Here is a 16,999-nt window from a genome sequence, read left to right as displayed (position 1 = left end):
ATTTGTGTGGTCTAAACTATTCATTTTTTGTTTGTGCTAAAAGGCTTTTAAGAAATATTTAAGCTAATACACTCACAGAACTTTCCTGGGAATGATGATGAAATAATTTTTTATTATTGCAACAACTCTGACTAAGGGTTGTGTGTCTACGGATTTAAGGTAAAAATAGTTTCTCTTTTTCACTCTTAACAGAAACCAGGAGATAAAAGAACTTGGTGAGCTTTCTCCACATTGGGACAATCTGCGAAAAAACGTCCTTACTCACTGTGATCAAATGGTGAATATGTACCAAGACATTCTGACAGAACTTAGCAAGGAAACAGGTGTGGAAGCAAAAACTCTACTTACTTAAAGTGAATTGAATTTTCTGCATGTGTAATGAGAAAAAAATTAAACACATTTTATGGAGATAGGAGAACTGGAGAATTTTTAAAACTCTTTTATTTCTAACTTTAACATCTTAAAACAAAGAAAACACTACCCTATTTTACCTTACAGTATTGTTATGTGCATAGTTGAGACAACTTTTTAAAATATTGAATTTCTGAGAGGAAAAGCAAGTTATAAATATAGGATATGTTTTTCTTTTTGAAGTTCTTGTAACATTTTTCTGTCAGGTTTATCTTTTAACACACATATTAATTTATCATTATTTACTAATAATGTTTAATTTCTGATTTCCATCTAGGATCCTCTTTCAAATCAAGCAGCAGCAAAGGAGAGAAAACATTAGAATTTGTTCCAGTAAATCTACATCTGCAGAGAATGCAGGTACACAGTCCTCACTTGAAAGGTATCATCATAAATTATTCTTTTAAAAATGGCAAATTATGTTACAGTGTGTACTTCTTTAAACAGCTTGAGTATTGGCAGAATTCAATAGTTTAACAGTTATATAAAGTTGAAAATGAAACAATTGAACCTCATAATGACCCTAAATGTTGCTAAAGAGACTATGATATTCTTGTTGCTGTATTTTTGGTAAATACTTTGTAAATGTAGCACTTGGATTGAGGTAGAGATAAAAATGCAAAATGGGTAGCAGCACATGTAAGTAGTATTAACAGTAGCTAATAGTTAACACTTGTGGCCATTTAAATTAGAAAAAAAAAGAAAAAACAAAATTTGTTTATATTTTTCCTGTCTTGAGAAATCAAAGCCCAAACGTAGACTAATATGGTAGTTTTTAAATGTACTTACTGGTAAATATCAACAGAAACTCCCTTTGCTATGAGAAAAAAAAGTGAGTATAGTAAGGTAGAAGGTGGTAGTGTATTCAAGTTTACTCAATTCTAAGAAATACTTGTCAAAGAGAAATATATAGGTTTCTCTGAACACACTTGAAAAGGGTCCAGAGTGACCAATATGATGACATATTTATTACCATTCTAAATAATCCCTTGCCATTTATCAAAAATATGTTTTTCAATGTCTTTTCACCTCCCCTTTTCATTAACTTATCGCTATAGCCTTTATGCAAATTTAGGATGACTGTATGCTCGTTTGCTGGCAAAAGTCTGAGACTATGTCCCCGTCGCTGCATATGCCTATGCCCAGTGTCAATGACACCCTCGCTTCTTTTCCTTCTTAAAAGTCTTCCTTTTTAAATGACAAATGCTGTGGTCCTCCTACTAATACCCATCTTTTAGGGGGCTTTAGGATAAGTACGTGAAAATGTATACAAACATACATACAGAGACATCTATATTTTCATTCCAACACTGTTTTGTAGCCCTTGTCACAACATAGGAGTTAACAGGTTTAGAAAGGTTAAAACACAGAGCCATTGTATACCATTAGTGAAAATGTAAACTGGTGTAGCCACTATCGTAAAAACAAATATGGAGGTTCCTAAAAAATCTAAAACTAAAGCTACCATATGGTCCAAAATTCACACATCCAGGTATTTATCCAAAATAATTGAAATCAGTATCTCAAAGAGATGTTTGCACTCCCACATTCATTGCAGCATTGTTCACAGTAGCCAAGACAGAGAAATGTCCGTCAATAGGTGAAAAGATAAATTGTGATATGTACAAAGAGTGGAATAGCATTCAGCCTTATAAGGAAGGACATCCTGCCATTGGAGCAAACATGGATGAACCTGGAAGATATTATGCTAAGTTAAATAAGCCAGGACACAGAGGGACAAATACCACGTGATACTACTTTTAAGGAGGAATGTAAAATAGTCAACTGCATAGAAGCATAGGGTATAATGGTGGTTTCCAGAAGTCTTTGGGGAAGATGGAAAAAGGAGGCATTAATCAAAAGGTACAAAGTTGAAGTTATGCAAGATGAGTAAGTCCTAGATATCTACTATACAATATAGTGTCTATAGTTCACAGTATTATATTGTATACTTAAAAAACTGCTGAGAGAGCGGATCTTAAGTGTTCTTATTATACACATACACATTAACAATAATAGTGATAATAAAGAGAGTAAGGAAACTTTTGGAGATGATGGATAGGCTTATGGCATAAGTCGTGGCAATGGTTTAAAGAGTATACATTTATGTCAAACGTTATCAAGTTGCATACATATAATAGCTTTTTATATGTCAGTCATACCGCAGTCATGTGGTTTTAAAAACTGAAAGTGAAATCTCAGTTCTGCGTTAGAATTGTCTGAACTTTTGTAATTTGAAAAATTAAACTTTATTGTTTTCACATTTTTGCATACCAATCATGTATATACCGCTAGCTGATTTGAAAGTTTAAATGTGATTATAATGATTCTGATGTTTATGTTTTTATACTTGGTGATGAAGTAGATGAAATTTTAATTTAGGTCTTATTCATCACAAATTATGTCAAGTGAAAGAACAGAAAAACAAAAAGAGAGAGATGGATTGGCCCAAGGCATTTGAAAACTGCTGTGGTCTGAATGCGTCCCCCAAAATTCATGTGTTAGAAACTCAATCCCCAATGCAACAGTATTGGGAGGTGAGACCTAAGGGAAGGTATTTGGATCAAGAGAACTCTACACTTATGAGTGAATTAATGCCATGATAAAAAGAGCTTTCAGGAGCAAGTTCACCCTCTTTAGCTGCTATGCAAGGTCAAAAAGTTTATTCTCTCTTGCTTTTCCACCTTCCGCCATGTAAAATCACAGCAGAAGGCTGCCATCAGATACCAATGCCTTGATCTTAGAATTGCTAGCCTTCAGAACTGTTAGAGAATGATTTATATTTTATACATATTTTTTATATTTTATATTAATATATTTTATATATTTTTGTATAAGTTACCCAGTCCATAATATTATGTTATGGCAGCACAAAATGGGGTAAGACAGTAGTTCTTTTTTGCTTACTGTCTGTTAATAGTTTGAATAGAACAATATGTAATGAGTTTTAAAATAATAAAGTGTTAACAAGTATTGAAGAAGCTAAAACACCTAAGAACTGTCTGACAAGCAACATAATATTTTTCTAATAGCCAAAATGAAAAGCCTTTTATGATACAGTAAAATGTTTGTATCATTTTAGTGTGTAGCAGCCCTGGGCTTGAATTGTAGCACTACCACTTTTTACATGAGCTGAGTCCGCTATTTCATCTTTCTAAGCCGTTTCATTCTCATTCCTGATTGAGTTAGAGTATTTAAAACACATAGAATGATAAAAATAATAGTAGTTTTATTATACATGTGGCATTTTCCATCACTGGAACAAAGTGGATCTGTCTGTTTTATCAGAGCTGATGACACTGGAGAAAATTGATCAGGTAAGAGCCTATTAAAAATCAACGAAGTCTTGAACTAAGGAAATAGCCAGATTTAGAGTAAAGATGATGTAGAGATACGTTTTGGAGAATTCATCACATGCAAATACTTAATGACTGATGTAATAAGGCAATGAGAAAAGGATAATTTGTTTTACAGCCATGGTTAGATGACAGTGTCATCAAACCAGATAGATTTGTTTGGGGCCAAATACATATGAATTCATATTTAGTTATGCATTCAAATGTTTGTTGATTAACCTTAAAATACTTCCACCAAACAAATTGTGATTAAAGTGGCCTTTTACTTCATACTTCTTTCTTGAAGATGAAAGAGTCATGTACTATGCTGTTTTCCAACATACCATCTGAAAAATGAGTAAAATAGGGTGAAGGCAATATGTTTAGTTTCTGATTCTCTGATCTGAAAGAAAGAATCTGGCAACTAAAATAAAGAAATTTAGAAAAGCAAACAGAATATGTGTGTGTGTGTGTGTGTGTGTGTGTGTGTGTGTGTGTGTATGCATGCACTTTCTAGCTTGTTTGGTTTGGGATATGTATTAGTTTTCTAGGGCTGCCATAACAGAGCACCACAAACTGGGTTGTTGAAATAGCCAAACTTTTTCACAATTCCGGGGGATGGAAGTCTGAAATCAAAATGTCATGAGGGCCATGCTTCCTCTTAAACCTACAGAGTAATCCTTCCTTGTCCCTTCCTGGTATCTGCTGGTTTGCTGGCAATCTTTGGCCTGCTGATGTAATATGCCAATCCTCTCTCTTGCTCATGGTGTTCTTCTGCCTTCTGTGTATGTCTGTTTCTGTATCCAAATATCCCCTTTAAGGACATGAGTCTTATAGGATTAGGATCCATCTTAATGAGTTTATTTCAACTGGATTATATCTGTAAAGACCTTATCCAAATAAGATCACATTCTGACGTATCTTTCTTGTCGGGTACAAGTAAACCCACAACAGGATTTAGAAAGGAATTTCTTACTTGTAGTGACAAATATCAAGCAATATAGGAAAAACCAAAATTTTAATGGAACAAACCTAGGGTAATACCCATGAACTAGAAGATTTTTGACAAAGCAGTTAGCAGAAAGACTGGTTCTGGTCTTTGAAGAGCTAAGAAGAAAATATGGCGATAAACTAGATATCGTAAGGGCCATATTAATGGGAAAAGTACTGAATTGTATTGCATATATAACTGCATGTTAAATTATCAAGCTTATATTTTAAAGATATTTACATAATATTAAAAGTTATTATTTGAAACTGGAGTTCAGATTAAGTAGCTGCTATGTAGACTAGATCACCAATCAGAGGTTGAAAACTCCACTGAAATTTTGGGCCCTTACCACTTACTACTTTGACTTTAACCATGTTATTTGACCTCTCTTAGTGTCATTTTATTATTTGCAAAATGAAAAGGTTAAAAGTTGTCATAGGTGGTAGTGATTCAAATTTTCTACTTTCTTATATAACATATAGTTAACAGATTTTAGATTGCAGTTAAATTTATTTAAGATTTGTGGCTACTGATTTGAATGTTTAGCTGAATTATTATTGCAAGATAATAATGCAAGTAAGATGGGCTAAGCCTTGGTGTTTTACTGGCAAGTTATTTGGATGTGGTCTAATTTTTTTATTCTTACCATTAGTAAATTGAGTCTATTCACATTTGATTAATAAACCTGCTGTATTTGAAGTGGAAGCTTTGCAAACAATAGCTGGCAGATCCACCAAATACGAGGCTAGTATCTAGTTCTTGAAATAAATAACTGAGCAGAACTAATGCTGTCATGTGTCCTACTGACAAAGGAAATAACCTCCAGTTAACTTAGGGTGCCCTGAAACTCATTAAGATTTTCATCCTTATTCATTACTTAAATTAAATGCAACAAGTAGAATACTTACCACAGTAGATCTCAGCCAGCAGTGACAGGAATGAAACATAAACCCCAAAATTAAAAACAAAAGTTTTTATACTAATATACTTTAGTACATTTTATTTTCATAGCACATCAGTTGTGAACATTATGGACTATAAACTCCTGTAATGTAATATTCTGTTTTATTTTATATATTATAAATATACAATAGAAAAGTATTGTATTTTGCTATAAAATTTAATGAATTCAAACTAAAGCAACTGCTTTGTTTCACAGCAGACATAGTTTACGGATCTGTTGTAATCTATATTACTAAAAGTCTTCTTTATGTAACTCTGCATTATTAATGCACAGCTAACTCTAAGCATGAGTGTTTTGTAAATATTAGCTATATAGCCGTGGTTTTACTTTGTGAGTGGTCCTTTTAGATATAGGTGCTTGAGTGATCACAGTGCCTGACGCAGTATGTGCTAAAAAATAAAAAGAGAGTCTGGGATGAACACTTCACCCAAACTGAATCAATGGAGTTTCACTTGGGGATTCTCTTTAGGGATTCAGAGACAACCTCTGCTCATGAATTTAATTCTAATTGTGTTCTAGGAAACCCAAAAAGTACTTGTTTTTTCCATGGGGAAGAAAAATCAGTAATCAAGCAGACCACAAAAAGAGAGAAAAGGCAGAGATAGTCTCTCATGGCTTTTCAGTTCCTGATTGGAGCCCACAGGGAATGAATGGGCTTGCCCCTAGTTTGCATGAGTGAAACTCACCTGTCAAGCACAGCCCCACCTACTCTCCTTGTTTTTGTTTGTTGTTTTTCAGGTATCTCAAGTAAGGTTCTGTAAATTGGTATGAAAATAACCTTAACTAATGTATGTTTTTAAAAAATGATTTTATATCATAAAGCTGCAGTTGAAATCATGTCCAACCCTAGCCAAAATTTACTGTGTATCTACGGAGGAGTAAGCTAACCTCTGTGATCTTTCATCTTCTAATCTCTACAAAGAAGGAAGGAGCAAAAGAGAGGAGCTTCTAGAGCTCTCTGATGTCTGTATCTCAAGAGTTTGAGAGTATCACCTCATCAGTGAAGCATACTTACCTTAGATATATTTAATCACGATGTCAAATTGCTTAGACTATTTTGAAACAGATTTCCCTTAAAAATCCCTAAAGGCTTGCTATTCCTGTCAAAGACATATTGCAAGCCATTTTGAAATCAAGAATTATACTTAAGTTTTTCCTTGATATGAGGTCAGCATGTCTTCATTTTGACATTAACACTATTTTATAGTTGTAGGAATTTTAGAAAGATCTTCTGGGAAAAATAGAGTTATTATCTCATTTCTATTATTAAATGGCTTTTAAAAGGCTATGAGGCAGCCCTGTTATTAAATCTCAAACCAATCTGGCGTCCTTAGCTTGACAAGACCCAACAACTTAAATTCTACTTCTCTATTACTTTTTATCTGTTACTTTGGATGCTATGCAATTTTCACAAAGCCAAAGACAATTTTTGAGACACTATAAAATGTCAAAAAAAAGGAAGACAGATTTAGAAAAGAAACGTTTTTTGTGTGTGTGCTTAAATTTTCTATAAAAAAAAAAATCCCACTTAGATTTTTGTAATTATCTTTTGATACCAAAAATCTGAAGACTTTTATTATACACAGCTAAGGGCTATTCAAATCACAAAGATACATAAAAAATAGGATATGGCCATGGTAGAAGCTGTTCAAAAAATCATAAAGAGCAGGATACAATAAAGAGATTTTAAAAATGATAACACAAATTTTACTGATCAAATTGATACCTTAGAATTGTAATTTTGTTTTCTAGGTTATTTTCTATAGGTTATTTTTTTCCTGTACATTTTTTCTCTTTGGAGAAAAACAATCAATTGCAGGTAATTATAAATTTAAAGGAGTACAACTGCCCCAACTAAAAATGAACATGGTACTTTAAGTGTATACCATTCTCCATTGACTAAAGAGACCAGGAAATAAATCACATGGTATGCGTAGATCAGTATCCTATTTTGTAGTAATTATAAGTGAAATTCAAGACTGAAAGGGCCAAAGGAGGTAAACCTAGCTGTTTCACATTAGGATACTTATAGCTGATAATTATCAAATGACAATTGCAAAATATTAAGATTACCTAAGATAATAAATTTGTAATTTTCATAGAAAGTATTGGTACCTTAACAATTTGAGTGACTGGTTTTAAATGTGAGGAAAAATACCTCAATTAAAGTTGAGGATTACACAATTGTACACAATGTTTTTTCAGACCATGTGACAAACTGAACATACCCACAGCTGGAGAACAAAGCTGTTTCCTTTGGCTTAAATTCATGTCAATTCTGAGGGTATCATTCAGCAGCTATTTTCCAATCGTTTCCTTCAAAGTCACTCTTTGGCTATCAAAGTTAAAAAGTTTAAAACTTAAAAGCCCCGATTTGAAGACCTGCAGTGTACCAATGCTATTGAAAGCCAAATTCTTTGAACTTTGGTAAACTATGCACACAAAGATTCCAGCTTTTTGAGGAGTGGTTCTGATCAAGATCGGTAGAATCAGAATGCAATAGAGGAAATGGAAAGAGAGGGAGACCTTGTCAGCTTTATAAGTATCTAGACATAAACCATATCTAAGTGTCTCTGTGGAGAATACCTCTTGGTATTAATGGAATATCATAGTTAGGTTGAAAATGCCTTTCTAGAATTTAGATAATGTGCTGCACTTATACTAGCTGTGAGAGTTTGTCAATTTGAAATGTATTCTATGAAGTTTGAAAATGAAGAATGTTTTCCCCTATTTTTGCTCTCTAGTACTTTCACATTTGAGAACACATAAGTATGCCTATTTTTTTTCAAATCCTGATTGTTTTGTTGCTTATCAATATATCTTAGAATTTCACATCCCCAATCTGCTTTATTTTTAACTTACTTTTATTGTTTTAAGTGATAATAAATGATCAATAACATTATAAAAATGATAGAAAGAATGAGAAATAAAAAATAGAGGCAGATAAAGAAATAAATATGGAAGTATACATACACAATTAGTATAGGACATATATTTTCTGTCCTAGCTACTGAAAGGGAAAGCAGTGACATCATAGTAGCAGTGAGCATAACTCATCCTCAGTACTTGATTTCTAAATACTGTTCTCTAATAAAAAGGATCAAGGTTCATTGTAAAGGTGGTTGATTGCAGGGCTCAGTCAGAGAAAATACAAGATGATTTGAGAGCATTTGTGCCTCTAGAAGGTAATGAAATACTAGGGAAAAGTGTTTTAATAGAATAGGTAAATATAAAGGGCACAACAGCCAACCTTAAGGAGCTCCCAGAACACAAAGCTGGCACAACTTAAAAAAGATATTACTGAGTCATTAACCAAAAGAAAAGTTCCCGTGGGTCTATATTAATATTAATAGATAACTGAATAAGTAAATGAATGGAGGAGAAGAGTCAACCATGCCTTTCAGAAGAATTCCAATTACTAATGTGAGAGGAATGAAATGAAAATTACTATTCAAATATATCAGTAATAATTTCAGATCCATCAATGAATGCAAAGATTAGTGAATAAATGTTTAAGCAGAAAAAAAGATATTTGCGTAATCTTAAAATATGTCCCCTCAGACTGTTACTAACTTTCTAGAGGAGAATTAACTATTGGTAGTGGCAGGTACCCCAGTGCATCAAGGTTAGCCTCACAGTAGTACAGAAACCTATACTGTTATGGTGCTCTGAGAAGGGCATGTCACCTCCATAGTAGTCTGTTCCACATTGCAGAACCTCAGTCTAATGATGAAACACAAGAGAAACCCAACCTGAAGAACATTCTGCAAAGTAACTGATCAGTACTCTTCAAAAATGTCAAGATCATGAGAGACAATGAAAGACTGAGGAACGTTTATAGATTGGAGGAGCTTGAGAATACCTGACAGCTGAATGAAAGGCAGGATTCTAGAAGAGAGAAGATGTGTGAGTGGAAAAACCAATTTGAACACATCCCCTTAAAGGAATTCTATATTCCTTCCTCTTTTAGACAGGATATTAAAAGTTAATTCAAATTCCATGGAAATGTTGAGAGCAATTTAGTTATAATAAGCTCTTTGTTCTTTTATAGGCTATAATCCGGAATATATATACGTATATACACACATATTCTTGAGATGTGTGTGTGTGCATCTTTGTGTGTGTGTGCATGTGTATCCAGATTCTAATGTTTTTTATTGACAGTGTATATATTTTATTCATTAGTTAAGAATATTAATTCCTTATATGATCTAATGACAAACAATAGTGAATTGAGCCTCAGAATATATATGTTTATTTACTGACATTTTTGAACACCTACAACATTACCATGATTTCTGTTTGGAGAAAGACAAGACATTAACTTTACAATTCCTGTATTTTACATTGTATAAAGCCTACAGAAGAAAGTAAATTAACTATTAAAATTATTTTATGCAATATGAAAAGTAATTAATGCTCTGATAAAGATATGAATTTAGAACTATGATAGGAAAGAGGAAGAAGTAAGTGTTTCTAGCTGGGTACATTATACAAAGATTTCTATGTAGGAACTAACTTAGCAGCTAGTTCTAAGTATGAAATTTACAAGAGTAAAGGACAGAAAAGTGAAAGAGGGAAGGGCAGTTTAGGTAATAGGAAGAACTTTACAAGAATTTGAGAATTGGAACAGGATTAAAGAAAAGACATTTAATTAACTGTGTCATGTACTTTCTGTATTCTGACATCTTAACAGAATATGTAGAATATCTTTCCATGAATTATCTTGAGTTAGGAATATGAATCATAAATATGATAAAGGCCAGATAAACTGTTTTCCCTCAGAATATTTTTACTTATTTCTCTTACAGCCACTTAATGTTTGCCTATATTATGAACTTATAAAAAAGTGAGAAAGATACTAAAATAAATATATGAGAAATTGGAAAAGAGTTTAAAAACTGTGAGTAATTCATGGGATTATAAATAAGACATTGGTGCTCTGAAGTGAAGGAATCCTGCAGGGAACACAGGGAAGGAAGCCAAAGATGAGAACAAGGAAAAGAACAGAGTGATAAGAAAGGCAATTGAGGGTATGGCATAAGATTGTGGAAGATTAAAACAAAAAGTAGAAATAGGGAAAAATCATTGGAGAAAGCTGGAAAAGAAAGGCTTAAGAAAACACACTTTAAAAATGAACAAAAGAATAAATAAAAACTGTAATAAAGATAGAAACAATACCAGAATGGAAAAGGCAATTAAGATTAAAATTAATTTTGCTTACAATTTAAGTGTGTACCTAGTTTCTGCTGTAGTAAATCATACTGAAACCTCCTTATATTTGATAAATAAGAATTACATCAACTCTAATACAGAAATGTTCTGTCCTTAATTTTAAATAGTCACAGGAAATTAGGGTAACCACTGAGAAGGGTATGTGTTCAGTGAGTGTTTGTTTAGTGAATGAATAAAGATTAGGATAATATAGGTCAGGTCAGTTTAATCATTTTTTAACATTTTTATAAATTACAAGCTTTTGTTTGCCCTCTGAGACCAGAATTAACAATCAATGTTTCGTCTTATTTTTGATGTGATTACAAAAATACCTCTATTTTAGAGATAGACATCTAGAATGTTAATGCAGACCAGCTTTTTTGAGCATCCAGTATATGTTCATGGTTGCTGCGGCCAATAGAACATATAAGCATGACTAAGGCATTAAAGGTTGTTTATAGTATAAGTTTATTTGTTTGTTTGTTGAGTAAATCAGACTTTGGAAAATATATCAGATCCAAAACTTACTAGCGTAAGACTAGGCAAATTATTTAATCTTATGCATAATCAGTTTTATTATGTATAAAGCTGGGGAAATAAGATTTATCTTACAGGATTATTTTGAAAATTAAATGAGATTCTGAAATTAGAGTACCTACTAAAGTAATGGTACAGGGAAGCACCGAATAAATGCTGAGTGTTGTCATGATTGTTCATTCATTTAGTAACTTTTATTGTGCTCTTACTATATTGTAGCCATCATCATTATTAACATTGTTATTATTTACTAACTATAATTCTTATCCACAAATGACATATCCAGTGAAGAATATGAGTCTTGAAACAATTGTAACAATTTTATGACCATATTCATTATTTTATTTGAATATAGAAACTATCATAAGGAATTAAATAAATCTTCAAGGTAAAGACAAAGCAATGTGGAAGTATAGATAAAAATTATTATTATGACTGGAATATTCAGAAAGCCTTCAAAAAGAAGGTGGTAATTGAGTTTGATTGCAAAAGAGCAGTGGTATTTCAGTGACAAAGAAATGAGAGGGAGGTTATGATGGAAAAATACCCAAGTCAGAGAACACGAGAACCAAGATGTAAAGACTTCAACAAATACGGAACTGCTGTTGTAACTGGACAACAGGCAATCATGCTATAAATGAGGAGTACCTGCCATGTGCCAGGCATGGAAGATACACTTTTGAAAATGACTACAATAATTTTTACTTTTTTTCTTTCTTTTTTTTGGCTGGGATGTGGGGCATGGAGTTCACTTTTATTGCCCAGGCTAGAGGGTGATGGGGTGACCTTGGCTCACTGCAACTTCCGCCTCTCCAGTTCAAGCAATTCTCCCGCCTCAGTCTCCCCAGTAGTTGGGATTACAGTTGCCTGCAACTCCACCCAGCTAATTTTTTGTAGTTTTAGTAAAGAGAGGGTTTCACCATATTGGCCAGCCTGGTCTCGAACTCCTGGCCTCAAGTGATCTGGATTACGATAACTTTCACTTTCATAGTACTTATAATACACTGGATGATGTGACCAAGGAAAAATTGGACCCAGATCATAGATGGCTTGAATATGGCCTTAGATGTTTGAATGTTCTCCTATGAACGTTTATAAGGAGGACTTAAGTACTGAAGGCTGTGTTTCAGAGAAAGTGTTGGACTGGCCACCCATATAAAAGTGAGCTAATGCATTGTAGTTGCAGAGAGGCTAACCTTGAGAGGCAGTAGTCATCTTGACAAAAATGAGGAAGATGAGCACTAAGATAAAGATAAGCAACATGAACAAAAGAAATTAATATTTTGTAACAGAGTTGTTAGGACTGGTGAGATATAATGAGGGAAGGAAAGGAGTTGAACATGATCTTGAGGGCCCTACTCTGGGAGGCTTAAAGGAATTGTCTGTATTTGTCACAGGGAATCAGGAAGAGCCAGTTAGGGTCAAGAGTTACAACATGTTAAGCTTGATAGGCTTTGACACTCAACGGTGTCTATTAAGCAGTTAGGAATTGGTTTATTTTGTTTGGAAGAGGTCAGAACTAGCCAAGAGATTTCATAGTCCTTGATAAAAATAGGGTGTGATACCCCTAAAAGGGATGAGTTTGTAAATAGAATGAAAATAAAATATTAGAACTTACAGAACAGCTTGTTCATAACTTTTGGAGTCATACTACAGGTGGTTCTGTAGAAACACTCCATTTAGATTTAACAATAAACAAACAGCTCTTTGTTATGAGGGGAGGAGACTATTCAAATGATGCGCTCCTTCTCCTTTACCTGCTATTTCAAAATGTCTTGGTTTCTTCATATATACCTAGAATTTTCATGAGCAGTGAGGTAAGTGAATAGAGATTATTTCTGTTCCCAGAAAGTAGCTTTGAAGGATGCTGAAATCATGGACGATTTGAACAACACCGCAAAGATTCACCGTAAAGCTGAGACAGCTAAAATGTCAGCGGCTGCCACTTGCGTAGGCTTCTTAGAAGGCACTACAAGGAACCATAAACGTGTTTGTGGTCAAGTGTTTTTGCAAATGTTAGTTATTTAAACTTTCATCAATTCATACTTCTGTCTCTATTCAGATTTCACCTCCCTTTTCCTTCTCTTCTTATTGGGTAGTTCCGAACAGGCTACAGGCAATGTTTTTTGGGAAAGTTGAAGTAAGAATACATTTAGTTTAGGCTTAGTGGAACATATGTCTACATTTTTTAAAAAAACAGCTTTGTCGAAGTAAAATTGACCTATGGAAACCTGCATATATATTTACAACTTGATGAATTTGGACGTAGGCAAACCCCCATGAAATTATCACCACAATTAAGTTAACAGACAAATCCATCACCTCAAAAAGGTTGTTCTATGGCCTTTTTGTTGTTGATGATGTTGTTTTAAGAACACTTAACATGAGATATACCCTCTTAATACATTTTTAAGTGTACCAACACAGTGTTATTAACTATAGGCACTATGTTGTACAGCTTGTCTCTGGAGCTTCTTTTGCATAACTAAAACTTTATTCCCATTGAATAACAACTTTGCATTCCCTGACAGCCGCCATTATACTCTCTGCTTCTATGAGGTTGACTATTTTGAGTACCTCATGTAAATGGAGTGTCTGTCATGGAACTGGCTTATTTCACTTAGCATATTGTTCTCTAGGCTCATTCATTTTGTTGCAGATGGCAGAGTTTCCATCTTTTCTAAGGCTGAGTAATATTTTTAGTCTCTCTCTGTATTGTTGGTATTGCTGGTCACCCAGTTTTTGGCAGAAATGTGGCATATTTTGTTGCATTGTCATGATAATATGTCTTTTTGCATTTAAATTAACATGGGAACTGATTTCACTCAGAAGACTGAGCCCCAGTGTCATTTTTCTTTTCAGACTCAAAAGTTTATTTTTATAGAGCAATAAACAAAAGCTAATACATCACCTTTCTTTGTTTAATTGGTGGGATTGTTTCTTATACAGAAAATAATAATCATTGATAACATTTACTAAATGCTTATCACTTTTAGCTATTTTCAACTACATTTTATAGCGAGAAAACTGAGACAGAGAGAAGTTAAATAATTTTCCCAGTGCTAAACAACTTGTAAGTGGCAGATCTGGAATCCAAAGCCAGTGACTCAGGCTCCCATCATTAATTTAAACCACCAGGGAGCTCTGACTCTCTGTCACTGAGTTAGAAGCCAGGAGTCCCTGAGTTTAAAATCCTTGGGGTTTTAGACAGTTAACTTCTAATAGTCCTCAGGCTTCTTATCAAATAAATGGATGAAGCAGTTAACTTCTAATGATCCTCAGGATTCTCATCAGATAAATGAAGGTGGACTAAAACATAATGTTGGTAACTTTGGGGTGATCTCATGACCCTTTGAGAAAGCTGTGATCCCTTTCTCTGACATAGAATAGATGTAATTATGTAATTAACAAACATCCTTGGATACCCTGAATCCAGTATCTTAGCCCTAGGTTAAAATCCCCTGGACTAGAAAATATTTAAATTTCTTACAAATCTAATATTCTGCTACCTTAAGAAGAGCTGATTTCTAGTTTATTAATGACTTTTTAAAGAGGACAAGAGATTACCATTACGGTGACTTATTAAATGATTTTCATTATATGCCTTATTGGCAGGTTGGTTTGTGTTGTATTCTTTCCTGTAACTTTGCATTTTCTGAATGCTGCTGACATCTTTCACTTGAAGACATTTTTTATTAGAAGAAAATTGTTAGATGCATCTGGATTAAACTGCTCTGAAGATGTTATGGTGTTTACCTGAAGCTATAAAATAATTTATGTTTTCCTAGTAAATGAGATCTGAAGAACAACCCAAGTGTCAATTGCAAAATCAATTTGAAAAGGATCTACTATGAAATTAGGCTTCTCAAATAAAATGTAGTTTAACAAGAGAGCATTCACTCTGTCTTCCTTCTTATGGGGATACTTTGCATTAGAATGTAAAAATGATGGCATGTTTGGAAGCCGTAAACTTAATATGTATCAAACTTCATGGCTTTCAAGATCAAAGGATTAAGTTTCAATTTAAATGTATGGATTTTTTGTTAAAAAAATAAAGTATCTTACTAGAAAACAGAACAAGAAACATTTTGTGTATTCTTTCTATGTCACCTAAGGAAATTGCAAAAGCATCCATTTGAAATTGCATAAGATTTAGTATACACAATCAGGAAAGTACTCTGTATAGATTTTTAAAAATGTATTAGTATTATTCTGCCCTTGAGCCAAAATGCTTAATAATTTGATTTTTTTTTCTATTTAAAATTTGGTTGAAAGATTGTTCATTATTGTTGAATTTCAACATGATTGCAAATTAAATGATGCAAAACTCAATAAAGTAAAATACACAAAAGAGCAATTAACATGTTATCTCAGTAAGTATGTAGAATAATGAGAGAACACACTGTTCTACACTGTAGCATATAATTAAGATGTAGTCATAAATCAGGGAAATATTATATCTTGTTTAGATGCACAGGTGGCTTTTAGAAAGATTGATTAGCTCCTCTTTCCCCCTTGAGATGTGAGTTCATAGTTATTCCTGCAAAATTAAACAGAACATTTTCTCATACTTCCTACAGTAGGTATGCTTCAATGCAAACAGCATGACGGAGATAAATGTTTGCAAAGTGTTCATCTCCTTGTCTGTTTCTATTCCAGATGCTCTCTACGATGTCATCACTGTGGGAGCCCCAGCTGCCCATTTTCAGGGATTTAAGAATGGTGGTCTGCGGAAACTACTCCATAGATTTGAAACAGAAAGAAGAAAGTAAGTAAAGACACGAGGAAAGCACAGATTCCATTAATAGTATCTTCCCTTTGGGGAAACCTATATACAAGGTTAGAATAAAGAAGATTGGTCCATCACAATATACAGTTCTTAACATCTCTAACCCATTTGGTAATATAAAGTTGTTAAATATCTCAAAACTACCAGAGAAGAAGTTAGAGTGAACAAATTGCCTAAGTGTGTTGCTTGTTGAGAAGCATTGTGATGGCAGAAAATTTTCCCAGAAGGCACACAACTAAGGGGTGATATTCTAGTGTCAACTATTGCTTGCTCAAAGGAAGTGTTCAGGGATTTAGCTGGAAATACAGTCTAACTTAACTGTGGAGCCAAAGATACTGAATGTAGATTATGGCTCCTGATTTACAATTTTTAGCCTACTAGTAATTTCCATGGTGGCCTGAGGCACATTTAATTGTGCCACTTGAAAAAGACACATCCATACAGAAATGTATGTTCTGTTCCTTAGGGAAAAGGCATGACCCAAAAACCAGAGTATTAGCACTATTATTTATCATTTTAATATACTGTTTTTCCAGTGTTTGTTTTCAGATGCTTTTGAATATTGCCTTATACAGGTTTGCAGCAGCAGATTATTGTTCTTCTCCATGTCTCATCCAGTTAAGCTTGCTTATCCTATAATATTCTCTAGCTATGACCACGCTCATGTGAAGCATGCAGTGCCTGTCCAGGCCTGAAGAATAACTACTTTCCTTTTCAAGTAGTTACTCTTCTTAAGTTAAGAGCTTCCCCCCTCCCCC

General features: G+C 33.6%; 1 protein-coding gene across 9 annotated transcripts in view; it reads left to right on the top strand.

Moving 5' to 3' along the window:
• INPP4B (inositol polyphosphate-4-phosphatase type II B) overlaps positions 1-16,999 on the top strand; it is an 840,435-nt gene that overhangs the window by 654,324 nt on the left and 169,112 nt on the right. For all 9 annotated transcript variants that reach the window (XM_017532667.1, XM_037740455.1, XM_017532659.2 and 6 more), the window contains 3 exons: positions 193-323; positions 689-793; positions 16,112-16,220. In XM_017532667.1, the coding sequence (XP_017388156.1) occupies positions 193-323; positions 689-793; positions 16,112-16,220 (345 nt within the window). The remainder of the gene's footprint in view (positions 1-192; positions 324-688; positions 794-16,111; positions 16,221-16,999) is intronic.

The sequence above is a fragment of the Cebus imitator genome, unplaced genomic scaffold, assembly GCF_001604975.1.
Source record: "Cebus imitator isolate Cc_AM_T3 unplaced genomic scaffold, Cebus_imitator-1.0 Scaffold4, whole genome shotgun sequence".
Taxonomy (NCBI): Eukaryota; Metazoa; Chordata; class Mammalia; order Primates; family Cebidae; genus Cebus; species Cebus imitator.
Note: the sequence above shows the minus strand (reverse complement) of the source record. Positions and strands in the feature narration are given on the sequence as shown.